This window comes from Piliocolobus tephrosceles, chromosome 10 (assembly GCF_002776525.5).
Source record: "Piliocolobus tephrosceles isolate RC106 chromosome 10, ASM277652v3, whole genome shotgun sequence".
Classification (NCBI taxonomy): Eukaryota; Metazoa; Chordata; class Mammalia; order Primates; family Cercopithecidae; genus Piliocolobus; species Piliocolobus tephrosceles.
In genome coordinates this window covers 109,442,682-109,465,548 of record NC_045443.1, presented here as the reverse complement: position 1 = coordinate 109,465,548, position 22,867 = coordinate 109,442,682, and the positions used below count along the sequence as shown (strand labels likewise).

Here is a 22,867-nt window from a genome sequence, read left to right as displayed (position 1 = left end):
GCCAGATATCCAGGTATGCCGGGGCAGTTAATATAGAGCTAACCCCCATTCCACAATGCTCCACTCACTCTCCAGCCACTCCACTCACTTCATCTCAAAACAGCCGCAGCTCAGGCACCAAAGAGATCCTATGTGTTCTAAACATAATCACTTGTCTGTATTCCTGGGGAAGGGAGTGATGAAGGCTCCTACCATTCCAACTGAAGCTCTGCAGAGTATCTCTTAGGAGTTTGCATTCTCGGTTATACTTCCAAGCCTCCTGCATTACTTCATTCAGCTTCTCATCTTCATTCTCTCCTATTGGTAAGGATGAAGAGGAATTTGCATTTTTCCTGCAGCATCATGGGGTTTTAGTGTGAGAGATGGAAGAACGTGATGTCCAACTGGTTGAAAAATGATGACTGAATATGCAAAACTTCACCAGACACGGGCTTTACTGCTAGTCCCTACATTATGTAGACCGCATCTGGTATTTGGACTCTTTTTAACTCTGACATCTTCATACAAATCCACTGATGGCCCCAGAGTTTCAGCACCGGGGGATGGGAAATACACTGTGGCAGACTCTATTGCTGAACAAGGCACCTGGTCAACCAAAGACCGAAAGTGGGAGAATGGCCTACTTTCTCTCTCCTAAGCTCATTTCTTACTTTAGAAAGCTATCTGAGGTACACTATATGAGTTCTCTTAAAACCCAAGGAATCTAGGGAGATATCCATTTTCTGGCCTAGTACGTGCAGCATCTATCTGCTGAGAACAGCCCCTCACCCACCAATGAGTGGAGAGAGAACATAACGAAAGAAAGCTCTCACTCCAAAGGACCCACGTGTAAGTCTCACTCCAAAGACCCACTCATATCATGCTGCCCATGGTATGAGTAACAGCAGGAGCCACTTCTGAACTAGGGAAGTGTTCTCATATTTATGAGCTAATGGCAGCCTTGCACTCAAAAGGCTCTGGAAATGGTGAACAGCCTGCAATGAGATTCAGACCCTACCCACATTTTCCATTCGCCATCCCCCAATCTGTGCCCTTGTTGTCAAACTAAGAAAACACAAAATTGCATGCTTGCAGCTGACACTGCCAATTAAGTCTAAACTAGAAATTTCACAGAAAACCAAAGGAGGGGTAGAACTTAACTGCATTTCTAACTCCCACTGTCCAATCGTTTTAGTGGGCACAGACTACCTTGTATAATATACTTTTCTTATAACACAAGATGAAACAGACAACCCAAAATTAAGCCATTCCTTTTGCCATGTACATGCATACACCCACCCACCCCTGCACACACACACTCACACACACACAAAGGATTAGTAAATGGTGTGACCTTTACCAGCCTGGGGGAGAATACACTGAGCAATCACATCTCGGAGTTTTTCCAAGGCAACATTGGAATCCTCGGCTCCATTCTCATGGTCGTGGATATAGACACTGTCCTTTGGCTTGGTGCTTTAAGAGTTTGAGGGAGGGGTAATGACAACGTGAGACCCCAAAAACCAACTCTGGACAGATATTAACTCTAAATATAAAGCAACAGATATATCAGAAAAATAACAATAGTGTCCAACTCCTGATACTATTTAAAGAGCTTATCCTCTCCACCCTCTTCAGAGGCCAAAGAAAGATCCCTAGCTGAGCAAGTTAAATTTCTTAAATTTGAGAACCCAGTCCTCAGCCATTCCAGCCATGAAGAAGAATCGAAGAAATAAGCTCAGTTACCCAAGTAACTTCCTCTTCCGCAGAATGGGGTTGTTCACTGAGTGCAGGGGTTTGAGGCTGACTTTCAGATCCTGAATTCTCATGTTGGCCAACTGTTCCGCGTGAGCCTGCTGGATTCCTGCAACCACTGCCTGAATGCAAACACTGCCGTCAGTTTTTCATATTCATTGCTGGGCACCTAAAAAGCCAGTCTAAGAAAGTGGAAAGGAAAAGCTCAAAGTACTAAGAAGGCAATTTCACTCTTATGTTGAAGGAATATAAATATTTTGATAAGGCAGAGGACCCTTCCCCATGGATCAGCAGGAACTAGGGAACACAACGCCAACCAAAGGTCACACAACAGCTAGCCCATCTTCCCTGGTGGGGCGACAGAAAAGCAAGTAAGAAATACCAGCAGGATCCCCACTTATAGCCACTACTGAGGGGAAGTGTAAAGAGAGGCACATATGGACATCAGCGGAAGGGCTGGCAGGCTACTGCCCAAGAAGCCTCACAGATGGTATTGATTCACCTCAGCCCTGACAGCTCAGAGCCCTGACCATCTCACATGGAGGGCATGGCCAAGCCTAAGGCCACGTGACGGAGGCCACAACCAGTCAAGTAATTTACAGTGAGAAACAGCTGTCATGGAGTCTGGAACTCTTGAAGTTTGTGCTTTTATGAACACTATATGATCTCACTACAGGCAGACCAAATCATCAGAAGGCTTCACAGGAATATGATCCCATTTTTGTATTTTTTTTCAATTTTTTTTTCCATTTTTGTATTTTAAAAGGACAAAATGTGTGTATCTGTGTGCGTATCCCAGAAAACGATCAGGAAGTATACATCAAGCCATAGATTACCTCACCTCTGAGGGGTGTGACTGTGGCAGGGGAATGAAAGGGAACTTTTACTTTTTCTTTTAACACTGCTGTACCATCTGAGTTTTCACAACAGAAGTTTTTTTTTGAGACAGAGTCTTGCTCTGTCTCCCAGGCTGGAGTGTAGTGGTGCAATCTTGACTCACTGCAACCTCTGCCCCTGCTGAGTTCAAGCAATTCTCCTCCCTCCGAGTAGCCGGGATTACGGGTGTCTGCCACCACGCCTGGCTAAATTTTTGTATATTTAGTAGAGACAGGGTTTCACCATGTTGGCCAGGCTGGTCTCGAATTCCTGACCTCAAATGATCCGCCCACCTCAGCCTCCCAAAGTGCTGGGATTACAGGTGTGAGCCACTGCACCCAGTCAAAATTTGACTATTTTAAAAAGTAGTTCCATGGTGAGCATGAAATTAGATCAGGAAAAGTTGGAACTCATTTTAGGGCTCTGTATACTCCTATCTAGCCCTGGCTATGCCTTTCTGCACCTTCGCATCCACCTCATCAGTAACAACCTGACAGAAGGAGGAAACAGCTCAAAGTCATGAGCTTAGGCTCCTAGACAGGGCTTGGGTGGACAGTGTTCTACATTTCCAAAGTTGATCACTCACATCCTGACCACTTTTTTTTGAAATAGTCTCACTCTGTCACCCCAGCTAGAGTGCAGTGGTGGATCTCAGCTCAATGCAACCCCCACCTCCTGTCAATGTTATCACCAGATATGCCATTCCTGTCCCCTTATATCTAGTCTTATCACGAAAAACTGTAGAAATTTTTCTTCAAAAATATTGAGCCTATTCACCTCTACTTCTCTGCTCCCATAGCCACCCCTGACTTCTAGATTACTGCAGAAGTATTAGGTTGGCAAGTCCGTGAGTTGCCAAGTCTGACTATCTCTAAATACCTTCCTAGTGGCAAATCTCTTCTCAAAAAGCTACCATGGCCTCTCAGTTACATCCCACTAAGACTTAAACCCCTCTGTCCACTTGCAAAGCCTGGCCCTGACACACCCGTCTCATTAACTTCCCATTAGTGAGGCCAAGTTATTTTTCCTGACGATGTCCATGTGTGGTGAACAGCATAAGCAACAAAACAGATGCAAATACATCATCGTTACATTAACTGTCTACTGAGTTCTCATGTTCGGGCATGTGCTGTCCTTGAAGAATTTGAGTAGATACTTAATACATGTGAGGGGTTCTGCCTTCTCTCTGGGCAAATTACATCCCTTCAAAGATGTGCTCTTTTTCTGAATTCCCACAGAATTCACAGAAAAGTTAACATGCAAAGCTCTGATGTTTGAAATGCTCCCTCTTTGTTTCATGTTTATTGGCCTTGCCTTCTCAGCCAGTCTTGTTTAAACCCCTTGGGGAAAGGGAGGGTATCTTAAACTGCTCTGTGCTCCCAGCCCTGTAGCAGAAATATGGAGGCTACTCCTTTGAGTGCTCCCTTAGTGTGTATTCACCAGGCCTTGATTTGGTCTTTTACCAAAAGAAGTTCCTTATTTAGATCCTGACTCTGAGGAAACCAGAGATGTTTCTCTGGGAAGGATCGTGTACTCTGCACTGTTTTGCCTTTAACCCCTCACTGAGCCAAGCCCCAGCATTCCTTCCCAACAGTCTTTTCAGTCAACAAAGTAAACATCATTCAAAACCTTGTCCATCATCAGCTGAGCAGAAGGCAGCACATTATCCAGGGCCTCGGTGGAATTGAGCCAGGGGTGGTCCAGCACTCCCTCAATGGTGAGTCTCTCCTCTGGTTTGACCTTCAGGAGCCTGTGGAGAAAACGCCAACAGGGCTGCCATGCACAGTTGCTACTAAAAGGCCATAGGAAGTTCCTGGACCTGGCTCTAAACAACTCTGGTTGCTTCTGACTTCTGTAAGTCTGGGCTTTCCACCTGCAGAGCACAGGTGGGATTCTAGTCTCCAACCACTGGTAGGGGTACTATGGCTTGAGGCAATCTTTTCTATACTGGAAAAAGTGAGATTACAATGGTATAAAAAGGCTTAATCCAGTGATACTTTTGAGTTCTAGGGTTTAATAAGGTAATCCTACATATGGTTTATAGTTCCTAAGACCTTGAATCTCCACACTGAGGTTTCTAGGACAATGGGCTTTAACTTCCAAAAGGAACTCAAAAGTGCTCTTTTTGGCTGATAGTGGTGCAGAATTAGTTGAAGGGTCATGAGGTTCTGGAGAAGCAGGTTGCTACCCAAGATAAAACCCTTAGATGTCACCATATGGCAGGACATGAGCCCATTATTCCACAGATACTCAAAAGCTAAAAACCTAGAGTCTCTGAGACAGGGATGGCATTCCCTTCTAAGCCCAAGGCGTTGCTTCTGTGCTGTCTGCCTTCAGATCATGTTTCTTTCCCTCTCGTTCATTCCCACTGATGTGGTTCCTAGCTCATCTCAGCCCGTTCCCTCCTTCCAACTCCATCTCTCATTACAAATGTCAGGACAACATGCCTGACTGCTCCTTCAGCTTGTCTGCCACCTTCCTCTGTATCATTCTGAACGGATGGCTTCAGATTCTAAAGTAAGGATTATTTGGAAGATCCCAAAACCAAAAAGATAATCAGTGTTGCTCTAGAGACAGGAAATGTATTTTATAGAAAGCTGGCAAAGAACTACTTCCAGGACATTGAGATTTTGGTCAAATAGTTGGGATTACAGCAAGGAAATAGCACGTGAAGACAGATGGTGATTTAATTATTGCACCCACATTCCTAAAAACTTGTACTTGTCTATTTTAGAAAACAGTCCCTCTTTACAGCACACAGAACCTGCCCCCAACCCCCACCCTCCAATCAACAGGACAAGCTCACTTTTGAAAGGGAGTAATTTCCATGGAGAAATGGCTGCACTGTCGGGAGACAGTTCCCAGGTATTGCCCCTAAACACGTACCTTCATCCCATTACAGAGGAAGAAACTGAGATCAACAAGGGAGACACTGCTCAGTGAAGACCCAGCAGTGGGAAGACAGGAGCAGTGCCTAAGTCCACAGGCACCCAGCCTCCCACACAGGTGGGCAGAAAAAACAAACATTCAAATTTAGGTCTGACTTCTTACCTAGTCCTCCAGCTACCAAAAGACTCTGAATATCAACTCTCCCTCTTCCACTCCCTAGCCCTAATTCTTACTAAATCTTCCCATCTTAAGATATGTCAGAGTGGCTGGGTGTGGTAGCTCACGCCTGTTATTCCAGCACTTGGGAAGGTGGGCAGATCACTTGAGATCGGTAGTTTGAGACCAGCCTGGCCAACATGGTCAAAACCCATCTCTACTTAAAATACAAAAATGAGCTGGGCATGGTAGTGGGCGCCTGTAATCCAAGCTACTGCCGAGGCTGAGGCAGAAGAATCACTCGAACCTAGGAGGCAGAGGTTGCAATGAGTCAAGATTGCACGACTGCACTCCAGCCTGGACAATGTAGCGAGACTCCATCTCAAAAAAAATAAAAAATAAAAAATAAAAGATATGTCAGAGCAACCAACTGGCAGTGTCAAGGTGGAGGGTGGGGTCCAGGCCTGACAAACCCACATGCCCACAGCATCCAAGGATGCTGTTTGTCATCTCAGCACCTAGTTCACCTCCTGGCATTGTATCTGTCCCAAATGACATGCTGGCTCACATGTAAGAAGGACAGTACGCCAGGTTTATAATTTAGGGTCCTGAATTAATGTGCAGAGACTGGCTATGGAGGGACCTGGGTTCACACCCTGGGGACAAAGTCTAGGAATGCAACAGGAGGGAGGAAAGCTTCATTCGCACCCAGGTGTGGACACTGAGAACAGTCACCTCAGGTTCCAGAGAGATTTCTGTGATATTAGAACGGGGAGGAGCCTGCCTAGGAAACCAATGACTTTTCTCTACCCACATTCCCTTGAGCTCCACCACCTGGAGGCCTCCTTGGCCTCCCTGCCCAGCAGCCCATGAACTCACTTCCTCACAACATCTTTGGCCATCTCTGAGATCTGACTCCACTCTTCCTCTGGGAACTCAAAACTGCCTGTCATGATCTTTCTTCGCATATCCTTTGGGATAGTCCGGCTGTGGTGTTTGGAGTAAAAAGGAGGGTATCCGCACAGCATCACATAGATAATCACCCCTAGGGACCACAAATCACAGCTCTGAAACCAAAAAAAGAAAATGGTCACTCACAGCAGAAGCAGAGCCCGCAAAGAAACACCCCGTGACAGACAGACTCAGGAATAGCCCCTGCAACATATAGGCTGCTATAAACTAGAGTCACTTAACAGAGACTAGGAAAGCTGAAGGAAATCTTAGGAGAACTACTCTTTATCTCCGTATTTTCCTTCTTTTTTTTTTCTTTTTTTTGAGACAGAGTCTTTCTCTGTTGCCTGGGCTGGAGTGCAGTGGCGTAATCTCAGCTCACTACAATCTCCGCCTCTCAGGTTCAAGTGCTTCTCCTGCCTCAGCCTCCTGAACAGCTGGGATTACAGGCGTGCCACCATGCCACCCGGCTAATTTTTGTTTTGTTTTTTTTTTTTTTTGAGATGCAGTCTCGCTCTGTCACCCAGGCTGGAGTGCAGTGGCACAATCTCGGCTGACTGCAAGCTCCGCCACCTGGGTTCATGCCATTCTCCTGCCTCAGCCTCCCGAATAGCTGGGACTACAGGAGCCCGCCACCACACCTGGCTGATTTTTTTGTATTTTTAGTAGAGATGGGGTTTCACTGTGTTAGCCAGGATGGTCTCGATCTCCTGACCTTGTTATCCACCTGCCTCGGCCTCCCAAAGTGCTGGGATTAGAGGCGTGAGCCACTGCGACTGGCCTGTATTTTTTTTTAGTAGAGATAGGCTTTCACCATGTTGGTCAGGTTGGTCTCAAACTCCTGACCTTGTGATCCTCCTGCCTTGGCCTCCCAAAGTGCTGGATTACAGGCGTGAGCCACGGCACCCGGCCTCTCTCCCTATTTTCAATAAGCTACCAATACTACATACATGCATCCCATCATACAAAGCCAGTCTGGGATAAAATGTACAGGTACTTTCACTCTCACTCTTTAGGCCCAAGCACCTATCTGATCCTGTGTACAGGCACAGGATGCTTTGCCCCAGCCAGAAAAGAAATAGATATAAACCAGCTGGTTGTGAAACCTCTATGTAGAAACAAAGCAACTAAGACACAGGTAGGCTCACCTACAATACAGCACAGGCCACTTCGTAAAGGCCCAAAGCAGTACACAGATCATGGAGAGGACTGGAGGAAAGAACAGAAGGTCTAAATGCATTCCTTTGACCATGAAGGACTCACTAGGTCCATTCGCAAGCTCTTACACCATTCTGGGGGAAGATACTGTGGAAAAAAAGAAAACTGCTACCAACTACCGTGTCTGTAGGAAGTAAGGTGACTCCATGGCCTGTAATCACTGCGTAAAGAAAGGACTCCTATTTTAGTTAAATGCAGCTCCATTTGCTTTGAAAACTGGGTTTGCAGAGGCTTCAAGCCTTTCCTGAATGGCAAGATAAAAGAGGTATCTGCCTAAGATGGCAGCCCAGTGAGCCTGCCACTGGGGCCCCACACTCCCCCTCACACCACAGCTATGTGGTGCTCTGCGCAAACGCTGAATAATGAGGTGTCTCAGGTACTCTCGCTCATGTTTTCTTTTCTTTTTTTTTTTTTTTTTGAGATGGAGTCTCACTCTGTTGCCAGGCTGGAGTGCAGTGGCGCGATCTCGGCTCACTGTAGCCACTGCCTCCTGGGTTCAAGCGATTCTCATGCCTCAGTCTCCCAAGTAGCTGGGATTACAGGTGCCCGCCACCATGCCCGGCTAATTTTTTGTATTTTTAGTAGAGACGGGGTTTCACCATGTTGGCCAGGATGGTCTTGATCTCCTGATCTTGTGATCTGCCTGCCTCGGCCTCCCAAAGTGCTGGGATTGTAGGCGTGAGCCGCTGCGCCCGGCCTACTAGTTTTCACATTATACTAGTAGATATTTGTGGATGACACAGCCCATGCTGTAGAACAGAATAAAATTACAGGGGTGGAAAGGGACCTTCAATCCCTTACTTTCCAGAAAGGAAACTAATGCTACAGAGATCATGTCCTCTCTCAGGTCCTCTGTCAAGAGTGAAACCAAGTGACCTCACCAATGTCACAGATTAAGAGTAGTGGAGCCACAGCAAGTGTCCCAGCCTACTGCCTTTTTACCATTCTCAGCCCCTTCTGTCATCTATATCTAGCCTCAAGTCCCCAAGTAGCATCTTTTTTCTGATCTACTTACTCAGTGACTCCGGGGTCTATTTCAAGAGGCCCTAAACCTCTTGTGCTTTAGAATAAACAGGATCGGCCAGGCGCAGTGGCTCGCGCCTGTAATCCCAGCTCTTTGGGAGACTGAGTCGAGTGGATCACCTGAGGTCAGGAATTCAGGACCAACCTGGCCAACATGGTGAAACCTCATATCTACTAAAAATACAAAACATTAGCCAGGCGTGGTGGCAGGCGCCTGTAATCCCAGCTACTTGGGAGGCTGAGGCAAGAGAATTGCTTGAACCGGGGAGGCAGAGGTTGCAGTGAGCCGAGATTGTGCCACTGTACTCCAGCCGGGGCGACAGGGTGAGACTCTGTCTCAAAAAAAAAAAAAAAAAAAAAAAAAAGAGCAGACAGGATCAATATGGGGGCTACAGGCTGGGTGCGGTGGCTCACACCCGTAATCCCAGCACTTTGGGAGGCTGAGGCAGGCAGATCACTTGAGGTCAGGAGTTTGAGATCAGCTTGGCCAACAGAGAGAAACCCCGACTCTACTAAAAATACAAAAATTAGCCGAGTGTGGTGGCATGCACCTATCATCTCAGCTACCTGGGAGGCTGAGGCAGGAGAACTGTTTGAGTGCAGGAGGTGGAGGTTGGAGTGAGCTGAGATCACGCCACTGTACTCCAGCCTGGGCGACAGAGCAAGACTGTCTCAAAAAACAACAACAAAAAAAATGTGGGCTACAGATTAAGAACCATAATAGTATCAAGTAACATTTAGGAGCCCATGCTATGTGTATCAGATACTGTTCTAAGTTGGGTATTTTATGGGGTAAGAAAGAATGGTGCCATAAAAGACCACAAATTGTTCTTTAGCATCTGTGTCTCAGAAATGATCTCCCCCTCAAAACCACAAGCCAACCATATCTTTTCAGTGTGGCCAGTGGACCATATGGACAGTCAAAAAAATAACCTGAATGATGATCATAGCCCCTAATTACTGCTGCAAAAGCTAAATGGGTACAAACTTTATTTGATATTTCATTAAACAAAAACCTGAATTCCAAATACTTTTCTGCGAGTCTGGTTGAACCTTATCTGATATTTCATCAAACAAAAACTTGAATTCCAGATACTTTTTTATAGTCTGGCTGCTTCTTTGGGGCAGGAATATTAAGGGGTAAGAAAGGAATTGGCCACACTCCCAGAGGGCCACAAACACCTCACTAAAGGAGAGGGGCTGCATCTGCCAGATGAAGAGAAATATCTCTTCCTGTACCTTGTTGTAAGTGTAGGGCGTCGGTGAGGTAGGTATGATGCCAGATTTCTCCTTCTGATGCCTTCTTTGCGCCTCCAGTACCTGTTAAGAGCCAGACCAAAGGGGACCATTTACTGAAAATCACACCCCCGATAACCTGCCTTGAGACACGCTACTGTAAGACTAAAGGAGGTAAACAACTGGCAATCAGCCATCAAAAAAAAACTCCACATAAACACTACACTTCCAAAAACGTTTTTTTCTTACAACCAGTAATTTACCCATCAGCCAAGGAAATACTCAGGTCAAGGACATGAAGATGAAGTTCCTAGAGGAGATTCTCTCTTCTTCCTGCCCATCAAGGAATCTGAGATCACTGACTTTTTCCTGGGGATAGCCCTTATGCCTATGCAAAAGCAGACCTGTCCAGCAGATAAGCTTCAAGCCATCTGTTACCATCAGGGACTACAACAGTCATGTCTGTCTAGGTGTTAAATGCTCTAAGGAGGTAGCCACTGCCACTGTGAGACCATTATCCTGGCCAACCTCTCTAATGTCCCATGAGGAGGGCCTCCAGAGGGGGACACAACATTAGCAGCCCCACACTGTTCCTAGAAAAGTGACAGGACGCTGAGGCTCTGTGCTAGGGGACTTCATCCCACAGCCAGACCTACTTGATACTGTCTCAGCCCCTGTGCCCATGAAGCTGGGGCGGATGGGATACAACTGCTATGCCTTAGCCAGGGGCTGCACTGCCATCTTGGGCAACTTTGCAAAGGCCATCATCTTCAATGCCATCTCTAAGACCTGCAGCTATCTCACCTAATAGAAATTCACTGACCATCTTATAAAAACCTATACTAGGCTGGGCGCGGTGGCTCACACCTGTAATCCCAGCACTTTGGGAAGCCAAGGCAGGCAGATCATGAGGTCAGGAGTTCGAGACCAGCATGGCCAACGTGGTAAAACCCCATCTCTACTAAAACTACAAAAATTAGATGGGCATGTTGGTGGATGCCTGTAATCCCAACTACTCGGGAAGCTGAGGCAGAAGAATCACGTGAACCCGGGAGGTGGAGGTTGCGGTGAGCCAAGATGGTACCACTGCACTCCAGCCTGGGCAACAAGAGCAAAATCCCATCTCAAAAAAAAAAAAAAAAAACCTACTCCAAAGTCTCCATGCAGGAGGACCTGGGCTCCAACCATGACCACCACATAGAGTTTTTACACAAGAACAACAAAGTGAGTTAATTAAACCTGAAAAATAAAACACCATTCACAACAGCAGAAAAAATATTAAACATTAAGAATAAATCTCACAAAGATGTGAGAGACCTATAAACTGACTACATCATACTGCTGAGCAAATTATGAGACAAACATGAATGGAGTGATACAGCTTGCTCATAGGTCAGAAGACTCAGTATCACCAAAATCTCAGCACCTCCCACACTGAATGATAGCTCTAAAACAACCCCAGTCAAATCTCCCAGTAGGCTTTTTTATAGAAATCAACAGCTGACTGTAAAGTTCACATGGAAATGCAAGGAAGTTAGAATAGCAAAAACAACTTTGAAAACGAAGAACAAAGGTGGAGGGCCAATGCTACCTGATTTCAAGAATTATTATAAAGCTACAGTAATCAAGACAGTGTGGTATTGGGGTAAAGACAGAAAAAGAAATCAATGGAATAGAATAAAAGAAATCAATGGAATAGAATAAAGAGTCCAAAAATAAATTCACACATATATGTTCAATGATTTTTGACAAAGGCTCAAAAGCAATGCTGCAGAGAAAAGATAGCCTTTTTCATGAACGGTTGCTTCTGAGGGTGGGGCTTAAAAGATAAAAATGGCAGCTGGGCGCGGTGGCTCACACCTGTAATCTCAGCACTTTGGGAGGCCGAGGTAGGCAGATCACGAGGTCAGGAGATCAAGACCAGCCTGGCTAACACGGTGAGGCAGGAGAATGGCCTAAGTAAACCTGGGAGGCAGAGCTTTCAGTGAGTCTAGATTGCACCACTGCGCTCCAGCCTGGGCGACAGAGTGAGATTCTGTCTCAAAAAAAAAAAAGAAAAAAAATATATATATATATATACACACACATACACAGATACATGTAAAAACAGAACAACAGGCTGGGCACAGTGGCTCACACCTGTAATCCCAGCACTTTGGGAGGCCGAGGCGGGCAGATCACGAGGTCAGGAGATCGAGACCATCCTGGCTAACACTGTGAAATCCCGTCTCTACTAAAAAATACAAAAAAATTAGCCGGGCGTGGTGGCGGGCGCCTGTAGTCACAGCTACTCAGGAGGTTGAGGCAGGAGAATGGCGTGAACCTGGGAGGTGGAGCTTGCAGTGAGCCGAGATCAGGCCACTGCACTCCAGCCTGGGTGACAGAGCGAGACTCTGTCTCAAAAAAAAAAAAAAAAACAACAAAACAGAACAACAGGGCCAGGCACGGTGGCTCACGCCTGTAATCGCAGCACTTTGGGAGGGCCAAGGCGGGCAGATCACAAGGTCAAGAGATCGAGACCATCCTGGAAAACATGGTAAAATCCTGTCTCCACTAAAAATACAAAAATTAGCTGGGTTTGGTGGCATACGCCTGTAGTCCTAGCTACTTGGGAGGCTGAGGCAGACAAATTGCTTGAACCCTGGAGGCAGAGGTTGCAGTGAGCCAAGATCCGCCACTGCACTCTAGCTTGGTGACACAGTGAGACTCCGCTTCTAAATAAATAAACAAATAAATAAATAATAAATAAATAAATAAACATAACAACAAATGGTGCTGGAACAACTGGATATCCAAATGCTAATAAGTGAACTTGGATCCATACCTCATGCATTATATAAAAATTGACTCAACATGGATCACAGACCTAAATGTAAAACCTAACATTATATAAAACTTCTAGAAGAAAACACAGGAGACTGATCCTGGGTTAGACAAAGATTTTCAACATGGGAAACCAAAAGCACAGGCCCTAAAAATGTTTTCTGATAAACTGGCATTCATGAGAATTAGAATTTTCTGCTCTTCAAAAAGACACTGTTAAAAGAATGAAAAGATAAGCCACAGACTGGGAGAAAATCTTTGCAAAGCACAGATCTAGCAAAAGATTCGTATCCATCTCCTGACAATCTGGGAGAGTTTAAAAAAAAAAAAAAAAAGTCAGTTGGATGTGGTAGCTCATGCCTGTAATCCCAGCAAGTTAGGAGGCTGAGGCAGGAGGATCACTTGAGCCCAGAAGTTCAAGACCAGCCTGGACAATGTGGTCAGGCCCCATATCTTAATTTAAAAAAAAAAAAAAAATCTTAATTAGCCAGGTGTGGTGGCATATGCCTATGGTCCCAGTTCCTAAGGAGGCTGAGGTGGGAGGATCGCTTGAACCCAGGAAGTTGAGGCTACAGTGAGTCGTGATTGTGCCACTGCACCCCAGCCTGGGTGGCAGAGCAATACCCTGTCTCCAACAAAAAAAAGAAAGAAAGGAATTCATATCCAAAATATACAAAGAACTCTTAAATTCAATAATAAGAAAATAACCCAATTTTGTAGCTACAGAAAAGGTCTGAACAGGCATTTCCCAAAGAAAATATACAGAAGGCAGGTGCACACACAAATGTGTACACAAAAGAAAAGATGGCAGACATCATTACTCATTAGGGAATGCAAATTAAAACTACAAAGAAATACCACTACATATCCACTAAAATGGCCAAAATTAAAAAGACTGACCACACCAAATGCAAGTGAAAATGTAGAAGACCTGAAACTTTCATACACTACATGAAAAAAATGAGCTAATGGAATCATTTGTAGGCCAGAAATATTAAGGAAAAAAATAGGCCGGGCACAGTGGCTCACACCTGTAATCCCAGCACTTTGGGAGGTCAAGGTGAGTGGATCGCCTGAGGTCAGGAGTTTGAGACCAACCTGAACAACATGGCGAAACACTATCTCTACTAAAAATACAAAAATTCTCCGGGCGTAGTGGCGCATGCCTTTAATCCCAGCTACTCGGGAGGCTGAGGAAGTAGAATCGCTTGAACCCAGGAGGTGGAGGTTGCAGTGAGCCAAGATCGTGCTACTGAACTCCAGCTTGCATGACGGGAGCAAGACTCCATCTCAAAAAAATAAATTAATTAATTAAAACCACAACGAAATATTACCTCACACCTTTTACAATGGCTATCATAAAAAAAGATAAAAGATAAGTGTTGACAATGATGTGGAAAAAAGGGAACCTTTGTACACTGTTTATAAGAATGCGTATTAGTATGACCGCTATGGAAAACAGTGGGAAGGTTCCTAAAAAAATTAAAACTAGAAATACCTTATCATCCAGCAGTGCCACTACTGAGTATGTATCAGAAGGGAAGAAGGGAAGGGAAAGCAGAAAGAGAAAAAAGGATGAAAGAAAAGGAAAAAAGGATGAAAATACAAAAGATCAGAACTCCAGTTCCCTGTACAGTCTAACATACATGTAATTGATTGGAAGTCTCAGAAATCAAGTAGAGGAGTAGAAAAATCGTTGAAGAGATGATGTCTGAAAAATTTCCTAATTTTTATTTGGATCCAAGGAGCTCAAGAGATCCCTGGCAGGAAAAACAAAGGAACAAGGGTGCACACATAATCAAATTGTTGGGCCTTTATTTTTAACTTTTATTTTAGGTTCAGGGGTATATGTGCATTATACATGTAATTATACAGGTGAATTGTAGTGGTTTCACGGGGTTTGGTATACAGATTATTTCGTCACGCAGGTTATAAGCATAGAACCTGGTAGGTAGTTCCCTCCTTCCACCCAAATTGTTGGACTTCTATTTCTACTAGGATATAGAAAGCTGGAAAGTGTCAAAGATAAATTATAAAATCATCACTCTTTTTTTTTTTTTTGAGACAGTCTTGCTCTGTCACCCAGGCTGGAGTGCAAAGGCTGAATCTTTGCTTGCTCACTGCAACCTCCACCTCCTGGGTTTAAGCAATTCTCCTGCCTCAGCCTCCTGAGAAGCTGGGATTACAGGTGGCTGCCACCACGCCCGACTAATATTTTGTATTTTTAGTAGAGATGGGGTTTCACCATGTTCACCAGGCTAGTCTTGAACCCCTGACCTCAAGTGATCCACCCCCCACCCCCTCAGCCTCCCAAAGTGCTGGGATTACAGGCATGAGCCACAGCGCCTGGCCCATCACTTTTTTTGAACCCGTCAAGGATCAGGTCTCAGGGCAACCAATTATTCTGAAATCTTTAAGTCAGGCCCTTTCAAGGAGAGATGGGGAGTGAACGCTGGCTCACCTATGGCAGAGCCCAGGAGGAAGTGATATCACATGCTATTTGGGTAAAAAGAATTAAGCGAGGTTTTTAACCAACTGCTAAAGGCAAAATGTGGGCTAGGATAAGAGTCCAGACCCTGTAGGAGCCATAGAAAACAAGGAAGACTCATGCTGCTCCCATGCTCTTCTGCACAGACTTCCACCAGATGTTAATGAGACTCAAAAACATAGGTCCTGCCCAACAGCCAAGAAACAGAGATACCTCTCGGTCCCCTATTGCCATCACTCTTTCTGCAGGCTTGCAGGGACCAAGCGGTAACTGACAGCAATCTACTGCTAAGGGGGGGCCAAGACTGTAAAGAGAGATCTTCTCTGAGGTATAGGTGCACTAGCAAGGCCAAGGCTGAGGGTAGAAGTGGAATATTTGAATAAATAAATAAATAATGGCATTTCAGACCTCACCTAACCAGAAGGTAACAAACAGGATCCCATGCCAGTGGGGCACTGAAGACAACGATAGCAACAACAAAACTCACACTCAGCTCAGTTTTTGAGACTGATTTAACCCTCAAACCTAACACTTGGGCCGAGCAACAGAAAAGGCATGCCCACTTTTAGGCTCTCAAAAAAAAAAAGAAAATCCTAATAAATCTACAAAATTGTACTAGACTTAATAAATGAATTTAGCAAGGTCCCAAGATACAAAGTCAATATACAAAAATCACTAGTATGGGCTGGGTATAGTAGCTCACGCCTGTAATCCCAGCACTTTGGGAGGCCGAGGCTGGCGGATCAGGTCAGGAGATAGAGATCATCCTGGCTAACACAGTGAAACCCTGCCTCTACTAAAAATACAAAAAAAATTAGCCAGGTGTGGTGGTGGGCACCTGTAGTCCCAGCTACTCAGGAGGCTGAGGAAGGAGAATCGCTTGAACCCGGGAGGCGGAAACTGCAGTGAGCAGAGATCATGCCACTGCACTCCAGACAGGGCAACAGAGTGAGACTCCATGTCAAAAAAAAAAAACAAAAAAAACTCACTAGTACAGCCAGGGGTGGTGGCTCACACCTGTAATCCCAACACTTTGGGAGGCCAAAGCGGGTGGATCACCTGAGGTCAGGAGTTCGAGACCAGCCTGGCCAACATGGTAAAAACCTGTCTCTACTAAAAATATAGTATTTTTATTTTTTGTATTTAGAACAAAAAATAACATTTGGCCTTATCTGGATAACTCCCCATTTTAAGATTCTTAAGTATTCTGCAATACAAAGGTAACATAATCCCAGGGATTATAACATGGACATCTTGGGGGGCCCAAGGTGGTATGGTGGCGGGCACCTGTCATTCCAGAGGCTGAGACAGGAGAATTGCTTGAACCCGGGAGGCAGAGGTTGCAGTGAGCTGAGATTACGCCACTGCACTCCAGCCTGGGCAACAAAGAGCGAAATTCCATCTCAAAAAAAAACAAAACAAAACCAAAAAAAACTAGTATTTCTATAAACTAGTTAAAATTAGAAAATGGCCGGGCGCGGTGGCTCACGCCTGTAATCCCAGCACTTTGGGAGGCCAAGGCAGGCGGATCACGAGGTCAGGAAATTGAGACCATCCTGGCTAACACTGTGAAACCCCGTCTCTACTAAAAATACAAAAAATTAGCCGGGCGTGGTGGTGGGCGCCTATAGTCCCGGTTACTTGGGAGGCTGAGGTGAGGCAGGAGAATGGTATGAACCTGGGAGGCAGAGCTTGCAGGGAGCCGAGATCGCGCCACTGCACTCCAGCCTGGGCGACAAAACGAGACTCCGTCTCAAAAAAAAAAAAAAAAGTTAGAAAATGATTTTTTTTTCTTTTTGAGATGCAGTTTCACTCTAGTCGTCCAGGCTGGAGTGAAATGGCACGATCTCGGCTCACTGCAGCCTCCATTTCCCAGGTTCAAGAGAGTCTCCTGCCTCAGCCTCTCAAGTAGCTGAGATTACAGGCACCGGCCACCACACCTGGCGAATTTTTGTATTTTTAGTAAAGATGGGGTTTTACCATGCCAGCCAGGCTGGTCTCAAACTCCTGACCTCAGGTGATCCGCCTGCCTCAGCCTCCCAAAGTGCTGGGATTAGAGGCGTGAGCCACCACGCCCACCTGAAATGTTTTAAAACATCATTTCCAATAGCATCCAAAAACAAAATTTAAGGATAAATTTAAGAAAATATGTGCAAGACCTGTAACATTAAGAAGTATAAACATTTTTGAGAAAAATTAAAGACCTAAATAAATGGAGAGATATATACCTTGTTCATCGATTGGGAGACTTTTACATTGTTAAGGTATCAATTCTCTCCAAATTCATCTATAGATTAAATACAATCCCAGTCAAATCCCAGGAGGCTTTTCTGTTATACAGAAGTGAATTCTAAAATATAGAGAAATGCACAGGATCTGGAATAGCCAAAACAATTTTGAAAAAGAATGAATCTTAAGTCAAGACTTAATATAAAGCTACAATAATCCAGATGCTCTTGCTATAAACACATACATATATTAAACAAACAGAATAGAATCCAGAAAAGACCTGCAATTCAGGCCAGGCACAATGGCTGACGCCTGTAATCCCAGCACTTTGGGAGGCCAAGGCGGGTGGATCACGAGGTCAAGAGATCGAGGCCATCCTGGCCAACATAGTGAAACCCCATCTCTACTAAAAACACAAAAAATTAGCAGGATGTGCTGGCGGGCTCCTATAATCCCAGCTACTTGGGAGCCTGAGGCAGGAGAATTGCTTGAACCCAGGAGGCGGAGCTTGCAGTGAGCCAAGATTGCACCACTCCTGCCCAGGCAAAAAGAGCGAAACTCCGTCTCAAAAAAACAAACAAGGCCGGGCTCGGTGGCTCAAGCCTGTAATCCCAGCACTTTGGGAGGCTGAGACGGGCGGATCACGAGGTCAGGAGATTGAGACCATCCTGGCTAACATGGTGAAACCCCGTCTCTACTAAAAAATACCAAAAACTAGCCGGGCGAGGTGGCGGGCGCCTGTGGTCCCAGCTAGTCCGGAGGCTGAGGCAGGAGAATGGCGTAAACTCAGGAGGCGGAGCTTGCAGTGAGCTGAGATCTGGCCACTGCACTCCAGCCCGGGCGTCAGAGCAAGACTCCGTCTCAAAACAAACAAACAAACAAACAAACAAAAAAACAAAAAACAAACAAACAAAAAACTGCAATTCAATGATGCAATCCTTTTACAAATCCTTTTACAAATGATGATTTGTAAAAAACAAATGATGCTGCAACAACTTGACACCCTGAAGGGGGAAAAAAAGAACCTTGTCTCTCATTTCATACACACACAAACTCAAATGAATTACAGACCCAAATGTAAAAGCTAAAGCTGTAACATCTTATAAGAAAACATCAGAGAAAGTATTTATGCTTGTGGATCTTAGGAACAAAAAGTACTAAGCATTAAAAAAAAAACAAAAGGTGAAACAGACTTCATTAAATTCAAAACTTCTGCTATTCAAACGCCATTAAGAAAATTAAAAGGCAAGTCATAGACTGAGATAAATATTCATGATATATATATGGAAGGCAGAATAATGGGCCCCCAAAGACGTCCATGTTATAATCCCTGGGATTATGTTACCTTGTATTGCAGAAAAATTAAGTTCAGAATCTTAAAATGGGGAGTTATCCAGGTAAGGCCAATGTGATCAGCAGGGTCCTTATAAGAGGCAGGCAAGAGAGTCAAAGTCATAGAGAGAGACATTCACTGGAAGATGCTGCACTACTGGCTTTGATGATGAAGGAAGAGGCTACAAGCCAAATGATGTAGGCAGCCTCTAGAAGCTGGAAAAGGCAAGAAATGCCTCCAGAAGGAACACAGCCCTGCTGACAACCTTGATTATGGCACTGAGTACCATTTCAGACTTCTCATTTCCAGAAGTATAATACATTTCTGTTGTTTTTATCTACTAAGTTTGTGACAATATGTTACAGTAGCAGTAAGAATACAACATTTGGCCAGGCGCGGTGGCTCAAGCCTGTAATCCCAGCACTTTGGGAGGCCGAGACGGGCTGATCACGAGGTCAGGAGATCGAGACCATCCTGGCTAACACAGTGAAACCCCATCTCTACTAAAAATACAAAAACTAGCCGGGTGAGGTGGCGGGCGCCTGTAGTCCCAGCTACTCAGGAGGCTGAGGCAGGAGAATGGCGTAAACCCGGGAGGCGGAGCTTGCAGTGAGCTGAGATCCGGCCACTGCACTCCAGTCTGGGCGACAGAGCGAGACTCCGCCTCAAAAAAAAAAAAAAAAAGAATACAACATACATATGGCAAAGAACCTGTCTCCAGAATATTTTGAAATTCTTATACCTCAATTCTTTAACAAGAAACCAACAATAACAAAAGGGCAAAAGATGAATGTCATAATTCACAACAGAATGGCCAATAAACTTGTACAAAAAGTGCTCCAAAACAGTGGCCATCAGGACAATGTCGTGATTAAAACCGTAATGAAGTAACACTCTGCCCCCTACTAAAATGACTAAGATGACAAATGCTGACAAGCAACAAGCATGAGGCGTTAGTTAAAATGTGAAACGACTAGGCGTTAGTTAAAATGTGAAACGACTAAAATGTGAAATCTACATGTTGCAGGTAGAAGCATAAAATGGTATAACCATTTTGGAAAAAAGATACGGGCATGGGGGAACATGTCCCCGAAAACCTTAAATGAAGTGTTCCTAGCAGCTTTCTTCATAATAGCCAAAAATGAGAAACAACCCAAAATCCTGTCAGTGAATGGAAAAAACAAATGCAGCTTAGGTATATAATGAAATACTACTTGGCAATGCAAAGGAAGCAGGAACATGGACGAATCTCAAAAACATGCTAAGCAAAAGAAATAAAGCTTGGAGCCAAGTGGTGCCATCTCAGCTCATGAAATTTGGAGGGGGTTCAAGTGATTCTCCCAACTCAGCTTCCTGAGTAGCAGGGATTACAGGTATGCGCCACCAAGTCCGGCTAATTTACAGGCATGAGCCACCACGCCTGGCTAAAGTTGATTTTAAAAGAATAAAAGATCTACACCAAATAAAGCAATCTGTAGGTTTCTAAAGTTAAGTTCTCCCCCTCCCATTTGTAATATATGCCGACTTGTGCTGTAGAATAGAAGGAAGACAAGTCTATGGGCAGCTTGGTGACAGATCTTAGGACAGAAACAGCACATGCTTACCTGGGGTGCTACATAATAAGGGGTGAACTGGGGTGTCATCAAGTCACCTTGGTCAATCTTGGCAAATCCAAAGTCACACAACTTCACTGGGGCATCCTGAAATGTTTTAAAAAAAGGAATCACTGCTCTAGAGTACTCAGTAAACATTAAAGGAAAATCCAGGTGCAAGACATGTTACCCTGAGCTCTAACAAGTTTCTTTCTGGCTGAGATGCGAGCTTATGAAAATAACATGTCCCCTGGTCTGGAGACAATGATTCACACTGAGGAACTGTTCTTAGTAATGCAGAAGTAAGGAATTCCTACCCACTCACACAGCTATTTTTGCTTTAGAACTTGTACGGGCAGCACTAACGTCAAGGTCTTGGCCTAGGGCCCCTTCACTCTATAAGCCCATCACCTCTCATCAGTCTGGGCTACTTCACTCTTAATATCTGCCATTAAGCTTTGTGACAGCCAGAGCAACTTATGTGGTGGGACATGGGGCAGGGGACAGGGCTGAAAGGGAAAACACAAATGAAACCATCAAGTTTCAAGATAATACATAACAGCATATAGATTCCTGCCCCTTCCCAAAGGTCCTCCAAATAATATCCAAAATCATAAGTACCACAAACACGTATCAGTATCATCCAAAATTATCAATGCCAGGAGTACAGTAGTACAGCTTCTCTGAGTCTCTAGCAAGGGAACGAGTAGAAGAAAACAAGCTGTTTGAAGCACTTTGGCCTAAAGCTTCTTCACCATGAATTCAGAGCACTCCAAACACACCCCACTCCTGAACTATGTTAAGAGTAGCAGCACTAAAATGCAGTAAAACAAGTCTTCTCACCAAAGAGTTATCCTTAAAAAGCAGATTTTCGGGCTTGAGGTCTCTGTGCGCAATGTTTAACAAGTGGCAGTGCCGCAGAGCCAAAGCTATCTGAAAAAAGACACAATGGAACAGCCACTTCTTAGAAAAGATAGCTCTTTAATACACCTGGTGTAGAGAACTCAGGATGTTAAAAAACAAGCCTTCGTTAAGACTGCGTTCAGTTTCAATTTTAAAGCAGAAATTAAGAAAAACTTGGAATACCAAGAAACAGAATGGATTAAGCTTAGTTTAACTGCAACTTGTCTTTTGTCAAACAGAAAGAAAAATATGATGGTACAGCAATTCTTTGTCAGAATAAACTGATGGGTAAATCCTGTAAGGAATGGGAAAAATGAAATGCTCCCACTTTCATTCATCTGAGGTATGACAGGTACTGCAGAAGAAACACCTAAGCTGAGCAATGGTCAGCAGGCGCGGTCCCCATAGCAGGGCTACCTGCAGGGGCAGGACGGCAGGATCGCCTGGCTCAGACAAGAATGGCACTCTCCAGGGAGCTGAGAGTCAAGAAATCAGCTGACTGGGTTTTTCCAACTAATACTGGAAACTCATTTTGCTCATCATGCTTGTTGAAAATGCTGCCTGTTTATGTGGATTTGAAGGGGTTTTATTTTATAGAAGATTATCAGAGCTCATCCTTTAATCCTAATATTTGAAAAAATTAAAGGTATAATTTTAAAAATCAAACAGGGCTGGGCGCGGTGGCTCAAGCCTGTAATCCCAGCACTTTGGGAGGCCGAGACGGGCTGATCACGAGGTCAGGAGTTCGAGACCATCCTGGCTAACACGGTGAAACCCCGTCTCTACTAAAAAATACAAAAAGCTAGCCGGGCGAGGTGGCTGGCGCCTGTAGTCCCAGCTACTCGGGAGGCTGAGGCAGGAGAATGGCGTAAACCCGGGAGGCGGAGCTTGCAGTGAGCTGAGATCCGGCCACTGCACTCCAGCCCGAGCGACAGAGCGAGACTCCGTCTCAAAAATAAATAAATAAATAAATAAATAATAAATAAAAAAATAAAAATAAATAAAAATCAAACAGAAAGAATAGATTCTACTTGTTCTTTAACTCTCAATATGGAATTTTCTCAGCAATCCAAGTATCAGTTCCTCCCTACCAGAAAGAAGGCATCCAGAAATGCTTAAGGTTCGTGGGAAACTTGGAAGAACTTTTTATTAAGAAGCAATTGGGCTGTGCTTCCTAATTCTCTTTGCTTTGCTTGCTTGGTATTCTGAAGATAACCCTTGAGGGTTTAGCTTTTCACCTCTGCAGGAAGTGATTATCAGTTGGATTCCTCGTATTGTTCGTGACATAAATCATTTCTATAGCAATAAAATGTGATGTCAAAATAGAATATAACCAGGCATAATCCAGAATTACAAAGATCTTAGGATATTATTAAATCTGAAGAAATCACAGAAAGGTGGCTCACATGCAGGAAG

The 22,867-nt window shown here is 44.5% G+C and overlaps 1 protein-coding gene across 5 annotated transcripts in view; it reads right to left on the bottom strand.

Moving 5' to 3' along the window:
* Window positions 1-22,867, bottom strand: part of MAPKAPK5 (MAPK activated protein kinase 5) — a 57,319-nt gene that overhangs the window by 3,499 nt on the left and 30,953 nt on the right. For 2 of the 5 annotated variants that reach the window (XM_023203622.3, XM_031936374.1), the window contains exons 6-13: window positions 21,392-21,481; window positions 20,561-20,656; window positions 10,087-10,167; window positions 6,535-6,722; window positions 4,240-4,360; window positions 1,726-1,856; window positions 1,340-1,455; window positions 193-297 (exon numbers count right to left, since the gene is read on the bottom strand). In XM_023203622.3, the coding sequence (XP_023059390.1) occupies window positions 193-297; window positions 1,340-1,455; window positions 1,726-1,856; window positions 4,240-4,360; window positions 6,535-6,722; window positions 10,087-10,167; window positions 20,561-20,656; window positions 21,392-21,481 (928 nt within the window). Of the gene's footprint in view, window positions 1-192; window positions 298-1,333; window positions 1,456-1,725; window positions 1,857-4,239; window positions 4,361-6,534; window positions 6,723-10,086; window positions 10,168-20,560; window positions 20,657-21,391; window positions 21,482-22,867 lie in introns of all 5 variants that reach the window. The other 3 variants (XM_023203629.3, XM_023203614.2, XM_031936373.1) reach the window with 2 other exon arrangements.